Consider the following 15,651-nt stretch of genomic DNA (forward strand, 5'->3'; position numbering starts at 1 on the left):
GGGACGGGGCGCCGGGTCCTGCCGTGCTCCTTCGGGTGTCCGTGCGGGTTTCCAAACGTGTCGCTGCGGATCCATCCCTTCCTGAGGAGGGCTCGCTTCGAACCCGGCACTGTGTCCCTAAAACTGGGGGATGCTTTCTGAGTTTTGGATGGAAATTCTTTATAGAGGGAGCGGTGAGGTGCTGGAACAGCTGCCCAGAGAGGCTGTGGGTGCCCCGTCCATCCCTGGAGGTGTTCAAGGCCAGGTTGGATGGGGCCCTGGGCAGCCTGGGCTGGTATGAAATGGGGAGGTTGGTGGCCCTGCCTGTGGCAGGAGGGTTGGAGCTTCGTGATCCTTGAGGTCCCTTCCAACCCTGGCCATTCTGTGAGTCTCAGCAGGGCTCCTGGGATCGGTGCAGGAGGAATGGTGGCTGTGAGCTCCTTGCTGAGCGCTCCCTGCTCAGAGGCCGCTGGAAATTTCCTGGCCTGTGGCGCTGGCTGGAGGCTGAGCGCTGTGACTCACAGCAGGGCTTTACAAGAACGTTACAAGAACTGGCAGGGATGGATGGGCAGCTTTCACTTGCTGTCGGGTTCTGGTGCACACAGCTCTTTTCTTAAGGAAATACGTTTGAAGTGATGCTGAATATGCATGAGATATGCTGCCATTTGGGAGGTCAGGACAGCGTCCTGCTCTTGTAAAAACGAGAATAATGTTGGTGCAAGGTCACATTAAGGTTTGAATTGTTCTATAACGTGGGCCTGCAAGGAGCTTGGCTTCCTGTCTGAGTCCAGAGTTTGCAGCTCAGGAAGTTCTCATTCCTACGTATTTCTTTTGGGAAAGTTTATGTGTTTTACCTCTTGACATTTTACAGACCATGCAGCTGTCCGCACATACACCCTCCCTTTGTTCTCAACCAAAGACTGAACTGTCTCCAGGTTCCACGTCTTTCTGGCTTGGTTAAAGATTTGTTAGCCCACGGAGCAAGCAAGGGAAAGAAAGCTATGCTGTGAGGAACTACACATGTGGAGCAGCCCATAGCTGTAAGCCAGGAGGAGAATGAGTTCTCTCAATGGATTTTCACAGCACTCAGGGACGTGCGTTACACAGAGGGCAGAAGGTGGAGCAGTACAGGACCTGCAAGCTAAAAAAGCGGGCAAAGCAGCAAAGAAGGAGACCAGCAGCAACGGCGCTCTGACCTTTGAGTCTCCTCCACGTGTGGATGCCTTCTTGAATGAAACCTTAAAGCTTCTACCGGAAGAACTCAAAGCTAATGTAAAAATTAAATCAATTACCCCAAGGCCTCCGAGGAAACCCCGGCTGGAGCGTGCTGCATCTTTGGATGAGAAGAACTGGAAGAGGTGGAGGAGGTTTAGAACTAGTCAGGAAAGTCTGACCGATCCCAACGAGACGAGTTCCTCCAATGGTTCTCTGCAGGAAGCTGCCCTCACTTCTCCCATCAGGGGTAGAGGAACCCCCTGTTGTGAGCCGAACTCCTTGCACAGTTCACCAGATGCCTCAGAAGAAAGTCCCGTGGGGAAAAGCAAAGGAAGCACTTCTGACCTGGGGAAACGAGCCTCTGAGATCTCCAGTGCCTTTGGTGGGCTTCTGCGTGGGAAAGCGTTTGCAGGCAGCAAACCCCGGCTGTCCCAAATAATGCCAGCTCGACCTCTGCCGCCCATGGAGCTCAACGTGGCCTCTCATACGCTGAGGACAGCTAATAAGATTGACCCAGATTTAATGGATTATCGACATTATTCTCAGAACAAGTTTGGGAGGGTAAGCAACAGCTTGAGTGACACCAGGCTGCATGGCAACGGGACAGTCTACGATAATTGCTCCACAGACTCCATGAAATCTACGTTCAGCCTGCTCACTCCCATTCGTTCCAAGGATGTCCGAAGCAGGTACGTCCCCCAGCTTCTGGTGGCAAAGTCTGCTGTGTGTGGTAGGTGCCAGCTGCCTTGTGGAATCCTGATGGTCAGAGGCAGAGAACTTGTGACTGGTCGGTAGATCACCGAAGGTCTCTGTTGCTTAACTTACTGAGGAGACTGGAAGCAGTTTCTAGGTGAAAATACTGCTACAGATACTGGTACAAACACTCTGTGTTCTGCTTTGTGTGTTGTTTTTCCTAAGTGAAAGATTTACTGTCGGTTTTCTTGTAATATTTAAGTAAGCTATTTTGAAAGCTAAGGAGCAGTAGCTGTGCATCTAACAGTTGGGAATTTTTCTGCTCTGCCTCAGATTTTGCAGGATTCTTTTGAGGAATAATCTCAGGTCTCAGTACAGCACTTTCTCCTCCTGGGGCCCTGACCTCTTACTCAATGAGTTGATTGTCTTCATGATTAGTTAAGCTTAGATAATTGATTGAGGGGGGACTGATTTTGCGTGTTAAGGTGTGGAATCCTCATTCTGCAAAGACCTCCCAGCACACAGCATAAACACTCTGATGTGGCACAGGTTGGGAAGCGTGCTGAAAGGCAAAGGACATCAAGTACTCAGCTAAAAATGGTGTGCTGTAGGTACACAGTGCTCTGCAGGACCTCAGGGGATAAATCTGATCAGCGATCCAAGGAGTGGGTGGCAGTAATGAAAGGGAAAGTAATTCTACTTTGGGTTGTTTTGTGTTTCCCTGCACGTCTACTGCTTCTTATCTTTGGGCTTCTAAAAGCTGCAGATGTTCTGTTAAACTGTAAGGTAGCAGAATAGCGTATAAAGATATTGTTTTCTTCTGCTGAAGTTTTGTTCTTTATTAACTCAAGGTTTGAGTGTTACAAATCTGTATTCCAGTCATGATGTTGTTTTCTTAGATGCTCTTTTCAACTTCTGTTCACAGAAGCTATTTGGAAGGCAGCCTTCTGGCAAGTGGTGCCTTACTGGGAGCAGAAGAACTCAGCAGATATTTCCCTGATCGGAATATTGGAATTTTTGTGGCCACCTGGAACATGCAAGGCCAGAAGGTACGTGCACATAATTCTCCAGAATACTTTTGGCAGCAGTAGAATTACCCTGTATTTACTACAGGGGGTGGGGTGATAGTTTCTTCTTTTCATGGCCGTGTTCCTAATCAATCTGAGTTCATTGTCTTTGCCAAGTGGCAGGGCCCTGTCATGCATCCTCAGCTTAGAGATAAAGTCTCGGTACTGGAGTTCCTCAGGTACTTGGTATGGAAACAGCAAGAAGCTTCCTAGCTCTCCTCTGGCTTTCTGTGGCAGCTCTTTGACTCTCTATTGCTGGTAGGGTCACGTGAAGAGGATTGATTGTTCAGAATATCCCTAAAGAATATCATCTCCTACCTACGTCTTTACTTAGCATAGGACTTTACAATGGATTCAAATAGATGATTGAGAAGCTATGCTTGGAAGAACACAATCAACCCCTGCGGTGTTCAGTAAATAGCCTGTGAGCTTGGTGGAAAAAATACATCCTGGGAAATCAGGAATGTCACATTATCAGCCCATGTAGCTGCAGTAACCAACCTGTGGAGTGCTGGATACTGCTGGAGTGACAGCACTTGAAATCTACCTTTGGGAAGCAGCGTTCTTAGTAGTATCCTATTTTAGAAGCATGAGTTGTTTGTAAACCTTGTAGCTTTATCTGCACTTCTCCTTTTGTAGTAAAGCTTTTTATAATTTATTTTTTTTAATAATAACAGGAACTTCCAGAGAATCTGGATGACTTCTTGTTGCCAACAGATCCTGACTATGCCCAGGACATGTATGTCATTGGGGTTCAAGAAGGCTGTCCAGACAGGTAGCAAAAACAATGTAATGAACCATCCTTTTTTCTTGTTAACTAGTCGCTTTGTTTTTAATTACTCTGGAAATAATCACGTTCTTCACAAACCACCTTGTAATGTCAGTGAATTCTATTGCGTGAGCACCATGGGAAATGGGTGTTAGAGGAAAATGTGACAAAAATCTATAAATACAGAATGTGGCCCGTTCCCAGGCCAGCTAACAGAACTCCTGTTCGTTAAGAGTTTTATCTGAGCCAGTTGTAGCCAAGCTCACTGACCGTTAGAGTTAGCAATCTTGTGCTCATTGTACCACAGTGCTCCAAAATTTACTATGTAAGGCTGACTAGGAGGTCAGAGCCTCATGTCAGTCCCTGGTTTTTTGTTGTTGTTGGCTTTTTTTAGGTTACTCTTCCAGTCAGAATTGTATTTCCTTGGATTTGAGAGCTCTAAGTCATCAACATGCAGACCCTGCTCATGGTCATGATTTAGACTGAGCAGCCTTTGTTGCACTATTGCTTTGGCAGCGGAGGTTTTGCTTATACTTAGATGCCTTTCTTCATTAGAGCTCTGTTTTCACAATGCTGATTTTCTTTCCTGGTTATTGTCTCTTGTGCCATCTTTGTGATCCAGCTGTTGTTCTCTCCTGCAGAAGAGAGTGGGAAATCCGCCTCCAAGAGACACTGGGCCCCCACTACGTCATGCTGTACTCTGCTGCACACGGAGTGCTCTACATGTCAGTCTTCATTCGAAGGGACCTGATCTGGTTCTGCTCAGGTGTGTGGTCCAATATGAGCTGGAGAATGGGGAGGTGAAAGGACTGCTGCTACCAGGTGTCTTGTCCTTTTCTCCAGGGCTGTTCCTCTCCTCCCTTTCATACTCTTTGTCTCTGGAGCTTTTCTCTAACGGCAGCTTCTCTTTCTCCTTCCAGAAGTGGAATATGCCACAGTGACAACTCGAATCGTATCTCAGATCAAAACCAAGGGAGCTCTGGGAATCTGCTTCACGTTTTTTGGAACCTCCTTTCTCTTCATTACCTCCCATTTCACATGTGAGACGCTTAAAGTTTTGTTCGAAGTGTCCTGATTGAGGAAGGAGCGGGTTGATTTACAAAAGAAGGCTGCAGGGGGACACGAGCAGGACAGACTGAAGTCAAAGCTCAGCACTGCTGAGCTGAAGAGGGGAAGGAGGGGAATATGTGTGGTAGCAACTCGAAAAGAAACTGTTTAGAAAACAAAAATGAATTCTGTGCATTTGTTTCCCTTTTTCCACTTTCTGCCATTGTTTATAAGTGTGTGCTCCCTGGGGCAGCGTTCCTTTTTACAGGAATGTCTGATTCCCATTGAAAGCTCTTGTTATCATAAAAAAATAGAGCTGAATGAAAATGATGCATCCTTGCCAGTAGTGGAATTTCTGTATTTCAGCTGGAGACAGTAAGGTGAATGAGAGGAAGCTGGACTACAATAAAACCATTCAAGCACTTACCCTTCCTAAGGTCGTTCCGGACACAAACCCGTATCGATCCAGTTCTGGTAAGTGTGAGATGTTCTTCTGCATGAGCCATATGAGCAGGGGTTGTGCAGAACGAAGGGGAGTGCACAAAGGAAGAGGGAATGGGATGGGTTTTTTTTAATTAGTTGATATAAAAAGGGGCAGTGTGTCTTTCTCAGTGAGGATGGTTCTTATTCACACAATTTTCTTCTTTTTTTTTTTTTGTTGAATCGTAATTTTGGGGATATTTGGGAGAAAAGGTTGAATTGGAGGAGCCATTTCTGCCAAACTGCATCATACACTTCTCATTTCTAAAGAACAAAGGGAGTTGCAGTGAACATGTAGCTACATCAAATACTTTATTTTTCCTCCAGACTCAAAGAGAAAGAGAAGTCTGGGATTTTTGTCTGCTTTCAGAACTTTTTGGAACGTTTCCTTTTATACTGATGCCTCTGCCTTGAATCTGCAGGTGATGTCACAACTCGGTTTGATGAAGTATTCTGGTTTGGTGACTTCAACTTCCGACTAAATAAGGACCGTGAAACTGTGGATTCCATCTTGAACCAGAATCCAGAAACAGGCGTCTCCAAACTACTGGCATATGACCAGCTTACCAGTGAAATGGGTAGAGGTAAGTAACAGCTGTCCTTCTCTCCAGCCTGCAGGAACAAAGGTTTCTACATACAGAAACGATTACTGCCAACTCCCTATTTTATAAAGATATCCACTGCTTTTTCTTCTTAAGATCACTAGAAAGGGAACTCAGCAGTTGTTGAATCTAGTGGGAGTCTGTTAAAGAGAATTCTGCGTTTTGCTGTGTACATCATATAATGTGCCAAGCTGTTTGTTACTCTTTTTCATCTGACTCCTTTGTAAAATGAACCTAATTCTCTCACAGCACTAAGGGTATTTAGGTTGAACAGACAGCATACACAAAGCATTGTGAGCTTTTAATGGAAGGGGAAGCACATACACCAAGTGTTGTTTGTTTAAATAGGCACAGACTAGCTATTCATCATCATTTCACCATATAAGAACCTGAACTTCCTACATTTCCAGAGCCTAGTCTTCCATAATCATGTATGTACATGGTTGCTGTTCCTCCCCAGCATTATTCAACAGTGTTGAATAAGTGCAGAATGTGTGTCAGGGTGATGGAAGGAGTTTGTTCACAGAATGGCCAGGGCTGGAAAGGACCTCAAGGATCACGAATCTCCAACCCCTCTGCCACAGGCAGGGCCACCAACCTCCACATTCAATACCAGCCCAGGCTGCCCAGGGCTCCATCAACCTGGCCTTGAACACCTCCAGGGATGGGGCGTCCACAGCCTCTCTGGGCAGCTGTTCCAGCACCTCACCACTCTCTCTGTAAAGAATTTCCCGCTGACATCCAACCTAAATCTCCCCTCCCTCAACTTAAGACCACTTTCCCTTATCCTGCAGTTATCAACCCTTTCAAAGAGTTAAGAAATGGTTGTTGTTTACATTGTTCTCCCCTTTCCATACAGGGTCTATTTTCAAAGGATTCCAAGAGGCTGACATTCATTTCCGTCCTTCCTACAAGTTTGACATAGGAAAGGACAGCTATGACACCACTTCCAAACAGAGGACTCCTTCCTACACGGTAAGAGAGGATTTCAGAGCAGCACTCTTGGAAGGGCTGCTTAGGCATTTTCCTGTCTCTGAAGGGGATTCTCACCTACATTACAAAGCTGCCTTGAATATGCTCCCTCCTGTAGTAGGTCTGCATGAGATACAGCCGTGCTGAAGTTTGTCAAGGATAGCAGGGCATTTGGAACTCGGAAGTAAGGATTGTTGAATGCATGAGAGTTTGTCCCAGACTGCCAGCCTTACTTTTTCCTTCCTCACATCATTTACAGTGCATTATCCTCTGTGCTCAGAACTGGACACAAGTGGTATTGGGATCAGACATAGGTTCTTCACGACTGCATCCCTGTCCAAGAATTTCTCTAACTAGAGTCTAATAAATGAACTGGTGCTTCTCTCCAGCACAGATGCAAAGGGAGTTACTGTGAGTTTCCTCTCTGTCTCCCAGGATCGAGTAGTGTTCCGCAGTCGGTACAGAGATGACATCCAAGCTGTTAAATACTCATCTTGTCCTGTGATCAAAACTTCAGACCACCGTCCTGTGTTTGCATTGTTCCGGGTGAAAGTGAGGCCTGGCAGGGACAAGTAAGTACCTTTGGTGCTGTTCTGTTCAACTGTACATGTCTGCAGTGATCCTGAGGATGTGCTGCTCCCTTTCAGCATTTGTCACAGCGGGAGAATCCCTGAAATAAGAGTTAATTCCCTGCAGTTCCTCGTGTTTGTTTTTTACCCAATATTTGTTACCAGTGGTCAGACCGCTAATGGTGCTTAAGCCTTACAACTGACATCAGAAATCCTGGCTGCCAAGTCTCTTAATCCTCCTGAGGGAGATTAATGGAGTCTGTTGCAGTTGGCTGAGTCTGTGCTCTACCAGAGATGCAGCTCTCTGGTTTGCCTGTAAGCACGGGCACATTTCATCTTCTGTTTCTCTTTCCCTCTTTTGGGGTTGGTGCTGTTTGCCCTCCCAGTGGCTGCATTCCAACATAGCTGTATGTCAGTGGAGAATTTTAGGTTCTCCAAATTTCTTAATATTCCACTGTCAGCTGCTGTGCTAGTGCAACTCCTCAGAAAATGCAGTGAAGTCACTGAAATTTAGTGTGCCACTTTCTTGTAAGTAGCCTGCTGAGGGAGTTTGAAACCCAGGTATCTAGAAAAGGATGATTTCTTGGAGCACTTGATCAATTAGAATTGGGATTTGGATTTGGGGGGGAGGGTGGGTGTTTAAAAAAAAAAAAGTCTGTTTTATGAGTTAGTTGGTAAATGTTGGGCAAACAGGAATGCATTTTGCCCTAATCTACTGGCTTGTTTTTATATTGTAGTATTCCACTTGCTGCGGGGCAGTTTGACAGAGAACTCTACTTAATTGGAATAAAGAGACGGATTACAAGGGAACTTCAGAATCGACGACAGCAAAAGGACCAAAAATCCAGCAGCATATGTAGCATTTCCTGAGCTAAGAACTCTGCAACGCTTGTGTTAGAGGTGCCTGGAATGAGAATTTCAAGCCACGGCAATATCTGCAGGGAATTGGCTGCTTAAGCACCTCTGGCAGTTGCTGGGGCTTGTGAAGAATGTCTTAAACCTCATCCTGGATTCATTTGCATGAGGTAATCCATACAGCTCAAATGCTTTTGCTGAAGAAAAAAGAGTTGGTTATTTAGGGCATCCATTCCAATATTTTTGACCATACTGTCTTTGGGAGGACCAGATGCAGTCTGTCTCTTTTAAGATGACTCCATACAGGGTCCACATCTCTTGGAATTGGCATGGCTGAGGGCAAGGGACCTAAGAAAAACCTGCAGGAGGGTGAAAATGTTGGTTTGTCTGTCTGATTTGATCAGGTTACCCCTCGTATGTTATGGGTTGTTTTTTTTTTCCTTACCTGTAGCCAAATGTGCAGTATTCTGTAAAATGCTTCATGGGGACCACTTAGGGAACTTAGGCAGTTTTGTCTATGGATGGTTACTCCTGAGTTGGGCTTTTTTGGACCTCTGCAGCAGGATCTGTATGAGTGTACTGTTGTACATTCGAGGTGTATGAACGTTGCCTTTCAATAATTATTCTGTAGGCCTTTTTGTTAGCGGGGAGGTGTGTAAATCTCTCACACCATACATTTGTCCTACTTTAAATCACTCCCCCCCTTCTGCAGCAGGACACTCGAGTTGAAAACAATCGTCTAAATGCAGCTACTGTGTAATGTTCCACCAAAGTGATTGAGATGTTGAGCAGGGAAACTGCAGCAAGTCAGATCAGTGCCATTCTGTTACCTCTGATGACAGTTAAATTCCCTTTGTTTTTATTCTCCCAATTCAGTGAACTGTGAATGACTTGCTGTTTTTGATGTGGCGTTCTCCCAGAGATAAACACACACATGAACTGGTATGGCACTGGTAAAAGGTTAAGTACAGCTAGTATTTATAGGCACAGATTGGCTGAGTTATTAATCACCTCAGTACATAACACCATGCAAACAATTTGGAAGTGCTGCTAACTATGCAACCTGTCCAAGACAGGGCTTCTGTTCTGCGGTACAAACATCTATGGCACTGAGCTGTCTGTAGCCACCAGGTATTTGGATTTCCTTTCTTTTTAAAGGAATAAAAATAAATTAATCAGGTACCTTAAATGAGAGCCAGTCTTATTGCAGGGCTTCAGAACTACAGCCGTTTGACTGTGATGCCTGCTAACCCTTTGGGTGACCTCAGCCATTCTTCTTCAGCTAGAAAAGCGAGACAGGTTCCTTTGGTATTATTTGCACTGAACAAATAAAGGGCATTTCACCTGCCAGTTCAGGAAAGGTAGTGCTCAACTGCTACTTGCTTCAGTCATTTAGAGAGATCTTTATTATCTTTAAAAACATGCACAGCAATCGAATGACTTCCATACTGTGAGTTCTGTAAGAAGCAATGTAACATGTTTTGTTCCAGTCATGTAAGGTATGGTGATAAAGCAGATCATAGCTGCCTCGTAGTATTTTGCTCCCCATTTGCTTGTTCCTTACAACACACAGCAAGCCAACGACATGCTGCGATGCAGCTGTCCCCACTTTTAAGCCCATATAGCAAGGGATTATTCACACCAAGGTGCTTTCTCATCTCTTCTGGGTCCCCATTTCTTCCATATGTTTAACATCTGCCTTCTTTTTCTTTCTGGAACACGATGGCAGTCCCATGTCTGTCACTTTCAGTATCATGAGCTTTCTAAACATGGTCATTTCATTGAATTTAACTGCTTCCTGAGCTCCACGCCTGTGTAAGACTGACAGATCTGCCTTTTTTTGCCAGGCCTTAAATTAATCTGACTGACACTTTGAAGAAAGGTAGGGTCCAAGTTTAAGGTGCAACTCCTTCAAATACTGGTTTGGGAGTAAGAAAAACTTTTATTCTTTAGCATAATTCACTTTTAAATGAAAATCTACTTTCCCTTGGGTTCTAGCATCATTATTGAGTTATTCCCAGACATATGAATTCTAAGAGTATTACAGATGGTAAATTACAGCAGTAAGATAATTAACAATGCTTGGAAGAGAATCTGGATTTCAGATTCTGTTTTGCATGGCTAATAACCAATATTTTCCCAAGTCATTTTGATCGAATACTTGTTCACCATGGTAATAGCTGTAATATTCTCTGAAGAGAGAATATCGAAATATTCTTTTGAGCAGCATTTTCAGCAGTCTTCCTATACCCATACAGGTCTCACAGGATGTCTCACTGGAGTACAACGTGTCAAACTGAACTGTAATCTAAAGCAAATTCTTTAAAACAAGTGTGGTGAGCACCCTTGTGAAGGAAAGCTATTAATTAGAGGAACACACCTCTAATGATTAGCCTGAAGCCTTTTGTTATTTAATCCCATCTGGCCTGCTGCCAGGTGTCTGCCCTGCGGGGGTGCTGTGTCTGCAGGGGCAGGCAGGCCTCTGCCTTCCTGAAGGCACACAGCAGGGCCTCTAATGCGACATCCAACTGCTGCTGCTGAAAAGGCTGCTCCTACAGTATGGCTTAGTGGTAACACACAGCAGTGACTTCCCAGGTACGTGCTTTCAGTTGCAGTGATAAATATTTGGGGTTGCTATGCTCTCCCCAGTACCAAGAGGAGGCTGTAATACACCCATCTTCTCTTGAGGATCAGAATATTCATCCTGAGCAGGGTGGGCCTGTAAATCCAACACAGTGAGCTCTTTGCAGCCCAATGTTGGGAAGCAGTTTTGCTCAGCTGTGATGTCACTCCGTGTTTGCACAGAATGCCTGGAAAGATCTGGGAGGGAGTGGAGCTGTAGCAGTATTACAAAAGCACAAAAACAAAACGAAAGCAGCAGCAAGTCTCTCAGATATATTCAGGAAGTGCTGCTTTATCGAAAGAGCCGGTACAGCCGGGGGAGCCGGCCATCCTTACTGGAAAGTGCTTCTTGGATGTGTTCATAGGTAGGCAGATCTGTCAAGTCGCCCAGTGCAGCCACAGCTGGTTTCTTATGGAGCATCTTAGTGACCACTCTCTTGATGTCAGTGGATTTCACCTTACCTGCAGTGGAAAAAAAAGGAGAAAAAAAAAAAACCCTGAGCTGTAACAGCCGCATTCTGAAGCACAAACCAGCTTTACTGTGGTACCAACTCAGACCCCATGGTGCTCAGAAAACCAAATCATCACTGGCCATAGACCTTCTCTACCAGGATTCAGCCTTTCTTCTGGCAAACAATGCTAGCTTGCAAGCAACTGAGAAGATCAGTGTGAAATCTGCATTTAATTCCTCATGCTAGAGCAATTCATCTATGCTATCAATATATACATGTTAAGTTGCCACCTCCGGATTGTACCCACAAATCTTTCCAGGAAAGGAAAACTGGTTTACTCACTGATCAGTGCACAAAGCTCGTGAGGTAGTTTCCTTGTGTTTGTTGCCAGCACTTGCCTTCCCACGTCTTCAAAGATAACTGGTCTAGATTCAAGGTTCATCATGAGCATAGACTTGAGTTGTGTTTTTGCTCTCTCAAGTTCTACCTGCAAATGAGCAGCAAATACAAACATCTTATAAAATAACTGGCCACTGCTCTCTAATACAAGTTACCAACGTTCTCTGGAAAACACAAGTGGTTGGATTGGTGCCATATTCCAGCCCAAATGGCCTTTCTTTTGCTCTAAGAATATTGTTGTGGAGAGCTGTGGACACTTCAGAGTTGTGCAAGACCTTCCTCTTTTGTGAACGTGCTGCTAAAATGAAGACATTCTTTTATGGAAATACATGAAATACTTCACCCCAGCAAGGCCATCACAATGTAATACTTCAGCTCAAAGACCATCCACACAGCCTGCAAGTTATGTTGCTGACCTCTCCTATCGCTCCTGCCATTAGAATGAATTCTCTTGTGATGATTTCCACCATCTCTCGGACCTAAGGAAAACAGATATTTGAAACAAAATTACAACAGTGATGAATATTCTGTTAAGACAGCATAGCATGCTCAACATAGAGTTTAATTTCAGAAAAATGCTGTTGGATTCCAATAGCTTTGCAATATTACAAGTTTACAGATACCTGCTACCACTACGTTATCATCAAGTACAAAAATCTAATCATATCACTGTTTGGTAATAAATGATGCAATGGTGTTTAAGGACACCTGTCTTTGAATACAGGACTGTGTACCTGTTTGGGATCTGCACTGGCATGTATGCACAGGAGACCTGTGTCCTCGTAACTGTGGTGGTAAGAAGTTGCATTATACATCCAGTGGTGCCTGTGAGTACACAAACTGAACGTTAAAGTTTAGAAAATAGAATATAAATATCAAATTCAAAAAACATGGACAGTGATCCCCCTCCTAACTCATTTTCAGGCTTCTCAGTAGTACCAGAAGGAACTGTCAGTGCCCACATCTGACAGCTTTTCCTTCTTACCCTCTGAATCCGTGAGACCAAAAAGAAAACAATGGAATAGTTCCACTAGTACCTACAGCCAATTCTTTTCATATTCCCTGCCTGAAGGAATGGATTGGGCTAATGGAAGAAGAAAGGATTCTGGCTCACTTCTGACCTTTCACCCTTTCAAAATGCTCACTAACAAACAAATCAGTCTCAGTATTTCCAACAGAATAAGCTGATGTAAAACCTAGGAGTGCTGTCTTTCACAGGACGAGGTCTTCCACGACAGCCTGCTATAAAAGACTGTTTCTGCTATTCATTAAGCAAACACAAACCTGTTGAGCACATTGAGATACAGTCGGGTGAACATGCCCTTGCCAGGCCCTCCAGCTGAAAAAGAGCCACCGCCTCCCATCATCATATTTAATACTGCAAAGGGAATGAAGTCTTCTTCCTGAAATTCAGGAAGAAACTTGGTCACTTAACAGCAGAGACCCAGCAGAGCTCTCAAGGATCAGGGATGAGTAAAGAGAAAAAGAACTCAAAACATGGCACAAGAGGAACGTGAATTCAGTGCCTTTATCAAATGGTGAGTGAAAAAGCTGTTTCTACATACAGCTTCCATCAGCAGCAAGAGTGCCAATGTTCACATATTGAGACACAGTAGCCTGAGGTTCTGCAAGTACAGGGCAACCAATACACAGTATCTTAGGTTGATACTTACTAAAAATGAGCAGCTTTCTAACCCAATCATAATGTGGGTAAGCTCCGGGATTGGAGTAGGGCCCAGGCTCACATCTGACATGTCTTTTTCAACCTGTGTGAAAAGCAGACAAACTATTAGGATTGATTTTCACATCCGTTTTATCCAGCTCACAAAATTCCTATTAATCAACTCATCAACCAGATAACGGCTGCCACAGCCAGTTTGGGATCGCATTCAAATCAGCAACTCTAACAGAAAGGAAAAGGCCATTCCACCTTCCTTTTACCTTGACAATGCCGCCCGTGTACTGAGCCACAGACCTGTCCACCTCCTTGGTCTGTGCACTACCCCACACCGGCTCCACTCCAAGCAGATATTTCTTTGCACACTCCACCAACTGCTCGTGCTCAATTCCCACCCCTGCCAGCACCATCCTGTCCGGCGTGTAGTAATTGCTCAGGTATGAGTGCAGGACTTTCTGATCAATTTTGTCAGTGTTTTCCACTGGGCAGAACCTCTTCAGTCCAACTGTATTTTCTCTGTAGGCTGCCTAAAAGGAAATAGATACACTGAAGTAGCAAGTATTAGGTCACCCCCTCAATCTACACCTTTTGTTTGAGACTTAGGAGAAAGGACAGACGGAGCACTATTTCAGTAATGTTAGCATAAATCAGCATCTCAACAAAGGTAATGTGTGGTCACTACTAATCTACTAACTCAGATTAAAATCTTTCCTGTATAAAATGTAGAGCTTCAAAATGCAGAGGCAGCAAAATTCTCCCTCATACCACTGAGATCCGAGTAACGCAAAAATCTGTTTTCCAAAGTCTAAAATTAACCCTGCACTCAGGGGAAACTGAGGAAGAGGATGCAGCGTCTCTCATACAGGGTGCTGCACACAGGACAGACTTCTCAGTGTTTTACCGCGTGGATCATTTCTGTGAGGAGAGGCTCTGGATCAGGTCTCATATTCAAGTCCTCGAGCTCAAACCGTACAGCCATGCGAGTCATCTCAATTTCTTCATCTATAGTGAGAGAGAAAGTGACAGATAACCGCCAGGCGAGACACCCATCTGTTATATGAGAACTCTCAAACTTCTTGATGAGCACGATCTATAATGGAGAATTCTGAAGGCATGCTTTGGGATTCCTGTTCTGAGGCAGAATTATGTTCCCAAACCTGATAACCTGGGCTGCAGGGCTACGTCAGCCAGCAAGTTGACCACTGTGTCCAAGCCTTTGGCATCAGCGGAAACAGCATACATGATGGTGTCCCTGCAAGGCAAGCAGAGGGGTGCTGCACTGAGAATCACATCACTCAGTAACGGTGCTTTAGGGCATCACGGCTAAAGATGCTTGCCCATAACCCAATAAATGCTTTGAAAAGGCAACTCTATTGGCTTTTATTATCCCGCCAGTTCACTTTTGGGATTTCTTAGCAGATGCCACAAGCAGGATTCTGCTGCTCAGAAGAATAATGCAACTTTTACTGTCACAGTGACAGCAACTGTCAGACACCTCAAAGAGAACAGAGGAAATCCCTCATACCTTGAAGCCTGGCAGTCACAGATGCCTCCGTGTTTTTCTAAGGTGAGAAGAATTTCATCTTTGCTGCTAAACTGCGCTGTGGACTAAGAATGAAGATCATCAGTGTCACAAAGCAGCAGAGTGACAACAATTTATAACCCCTCCCTTCAGCCCAGAACGGGCACCTCCTGCTCCAGCACCGCAGCCACCTTTTTAAGTCCTTTAAGTCAAACCGTTTGCTAAATACCAAATTCAGAGATGGGAGCACCGCAGACTTCAGAGGGCGCCAGGATCCATTCGTACACACCGACCCACACCGCCGCCGCTCTCCCCAGCCCTGCACACGGCGCGGACCCCGCGCTACTCACGGAGAACGCCAGCTTCTCCAGGAAGTGCGCGATGCCGCTCAGGTACTTCGCTTCGTGCCGCGATCCGGAGTTGATGAGCACTGGCGGCAGAAAGCTCGAGGTCAGCGCGCCGCCGGCCCAGCCAAAGGCTCGGCGCCCCGCCCGCTGCCAGCACTCACGGCCCACGGTGCAGAACTGCCCGAATTTGTTCTGGGAGGCGACGCGCAGCCCGTTCTCCAGCACCGTCACCCGCGTCTCGAAGCGCTCCCGGCCCTCGGCCGCCGCGAACACGGCTTTGGGCACGCCGGGCAGCGGGCACGTCAGCGACACGTTGGGGTAGGAACCGCCTCCGCTGTAGCTCCGGGCGGCCGCCAGCCCGCACCTACGAGACAGCCGCCGTT

The 15,651-nt window shown here is 45.5% G+C and overlaps 2 protein-coding genes across 2 annotated transcripts; one reads left to right on the forward strand and one right to left on the reverse strand.

The window, feature by feature from the left end:
* Positions 1-824: 824 nt before the first annotated feature.
* On the forward strand, positions 825-9,781 carry INPP5E (inositol polyphosphate-5-phosphatase E). The gene is made up of 10 exons (XM_003211332.4): positions 825-1,883; positions 2,813-2,936; positions 3,632-3,729; positions 4,365-4,489; positions 4,644-4,763; positions 5,137-5,244; positions 5,673-5,834; positions 6,712-6,827; positions 7,260-7,396; positions 8,131-9,781. The coding sequence occupies exons 1-10, from the start codon at positions 1,036-1,038 to the stop codon at positions 8,261-8,263; spliced, it is 1,971 nt and encodes a 656-aa protein (XP_003211380.1). The 5' UTR covers positions 825-1,035; the 3' UTR covers positions 8,264-9,781.
* Positions 9,782-10,083: 302 nt separating this feature from the next.
* PMPCA (peptidase, mitochondrial processing alpha subunit) lies at positions 10,084-15,649 on the reverse strand (the record flags this gene model as incomplete). The annotated part of the gene is made up of 12 exons (XM_010721148.2): positions 10,084-11,332; positions 11,665-11,809; positions 12,138-12,200; positions 12,456-12,546; positions 13,006-13,124; positions 13,395-13,487; positions 13,663-13,926; positions 14,301-14,401; positions 14,557-14,651; positions 14,925-15,007; positions 15,272-15,351; positions 15,430-15,649. Coding segments are annotated over 12 exons (1,524 nt in total), but the record flags the coding sequence as incomplete, so codon positions are not given.
* Between the last annotated feature and the right edge of the window lie 2 nt (positions 15,650-15,651).

Source organism: Meleagris gallopavo, chromosome 19, assembly GCF_000146605.3.
Source record: "Meleagris gallopavo isolate NT-WF06-2002-E0010 breed Aviagen turkey brand Nicholas breeding stock chromosome 19, Turkey_5.1, whole genome shotgun sequence".
NCBI lineage: Eukaryota > Metazoa > Chordata > Aves > Galliformes > Phasianidae > Meleagris > Meleagris gallopavo.

What these genes read in the sequence shown, in the direction of transcription:
- INPP5E (XM_003211332.4), top strand. Translation starts at nt 1,036, where the DNA reads ATGAGTTCTCTCAATGGATTTTCACAGCACTCAGGGACGTGCGTTACA. An exon ending in TCCAAGGATGTCCGAAGCAG is followed by an intron (nt 1,884 to 2,812) that starts GTACGTCCCCCA and finishes TTCTGTTCACAG; the next exon opens with AAGCTATTTGGAAGGCAGCC. An exon ending in CCCGTATCGATCCAGTTCTG is followed by an intron (nt 5,245 to 5,672) that starts GTAAGTGTGAGA and finishes TTGAATCTGCAG; the next exon opens with GTGATGTCACAACTCGGTTT.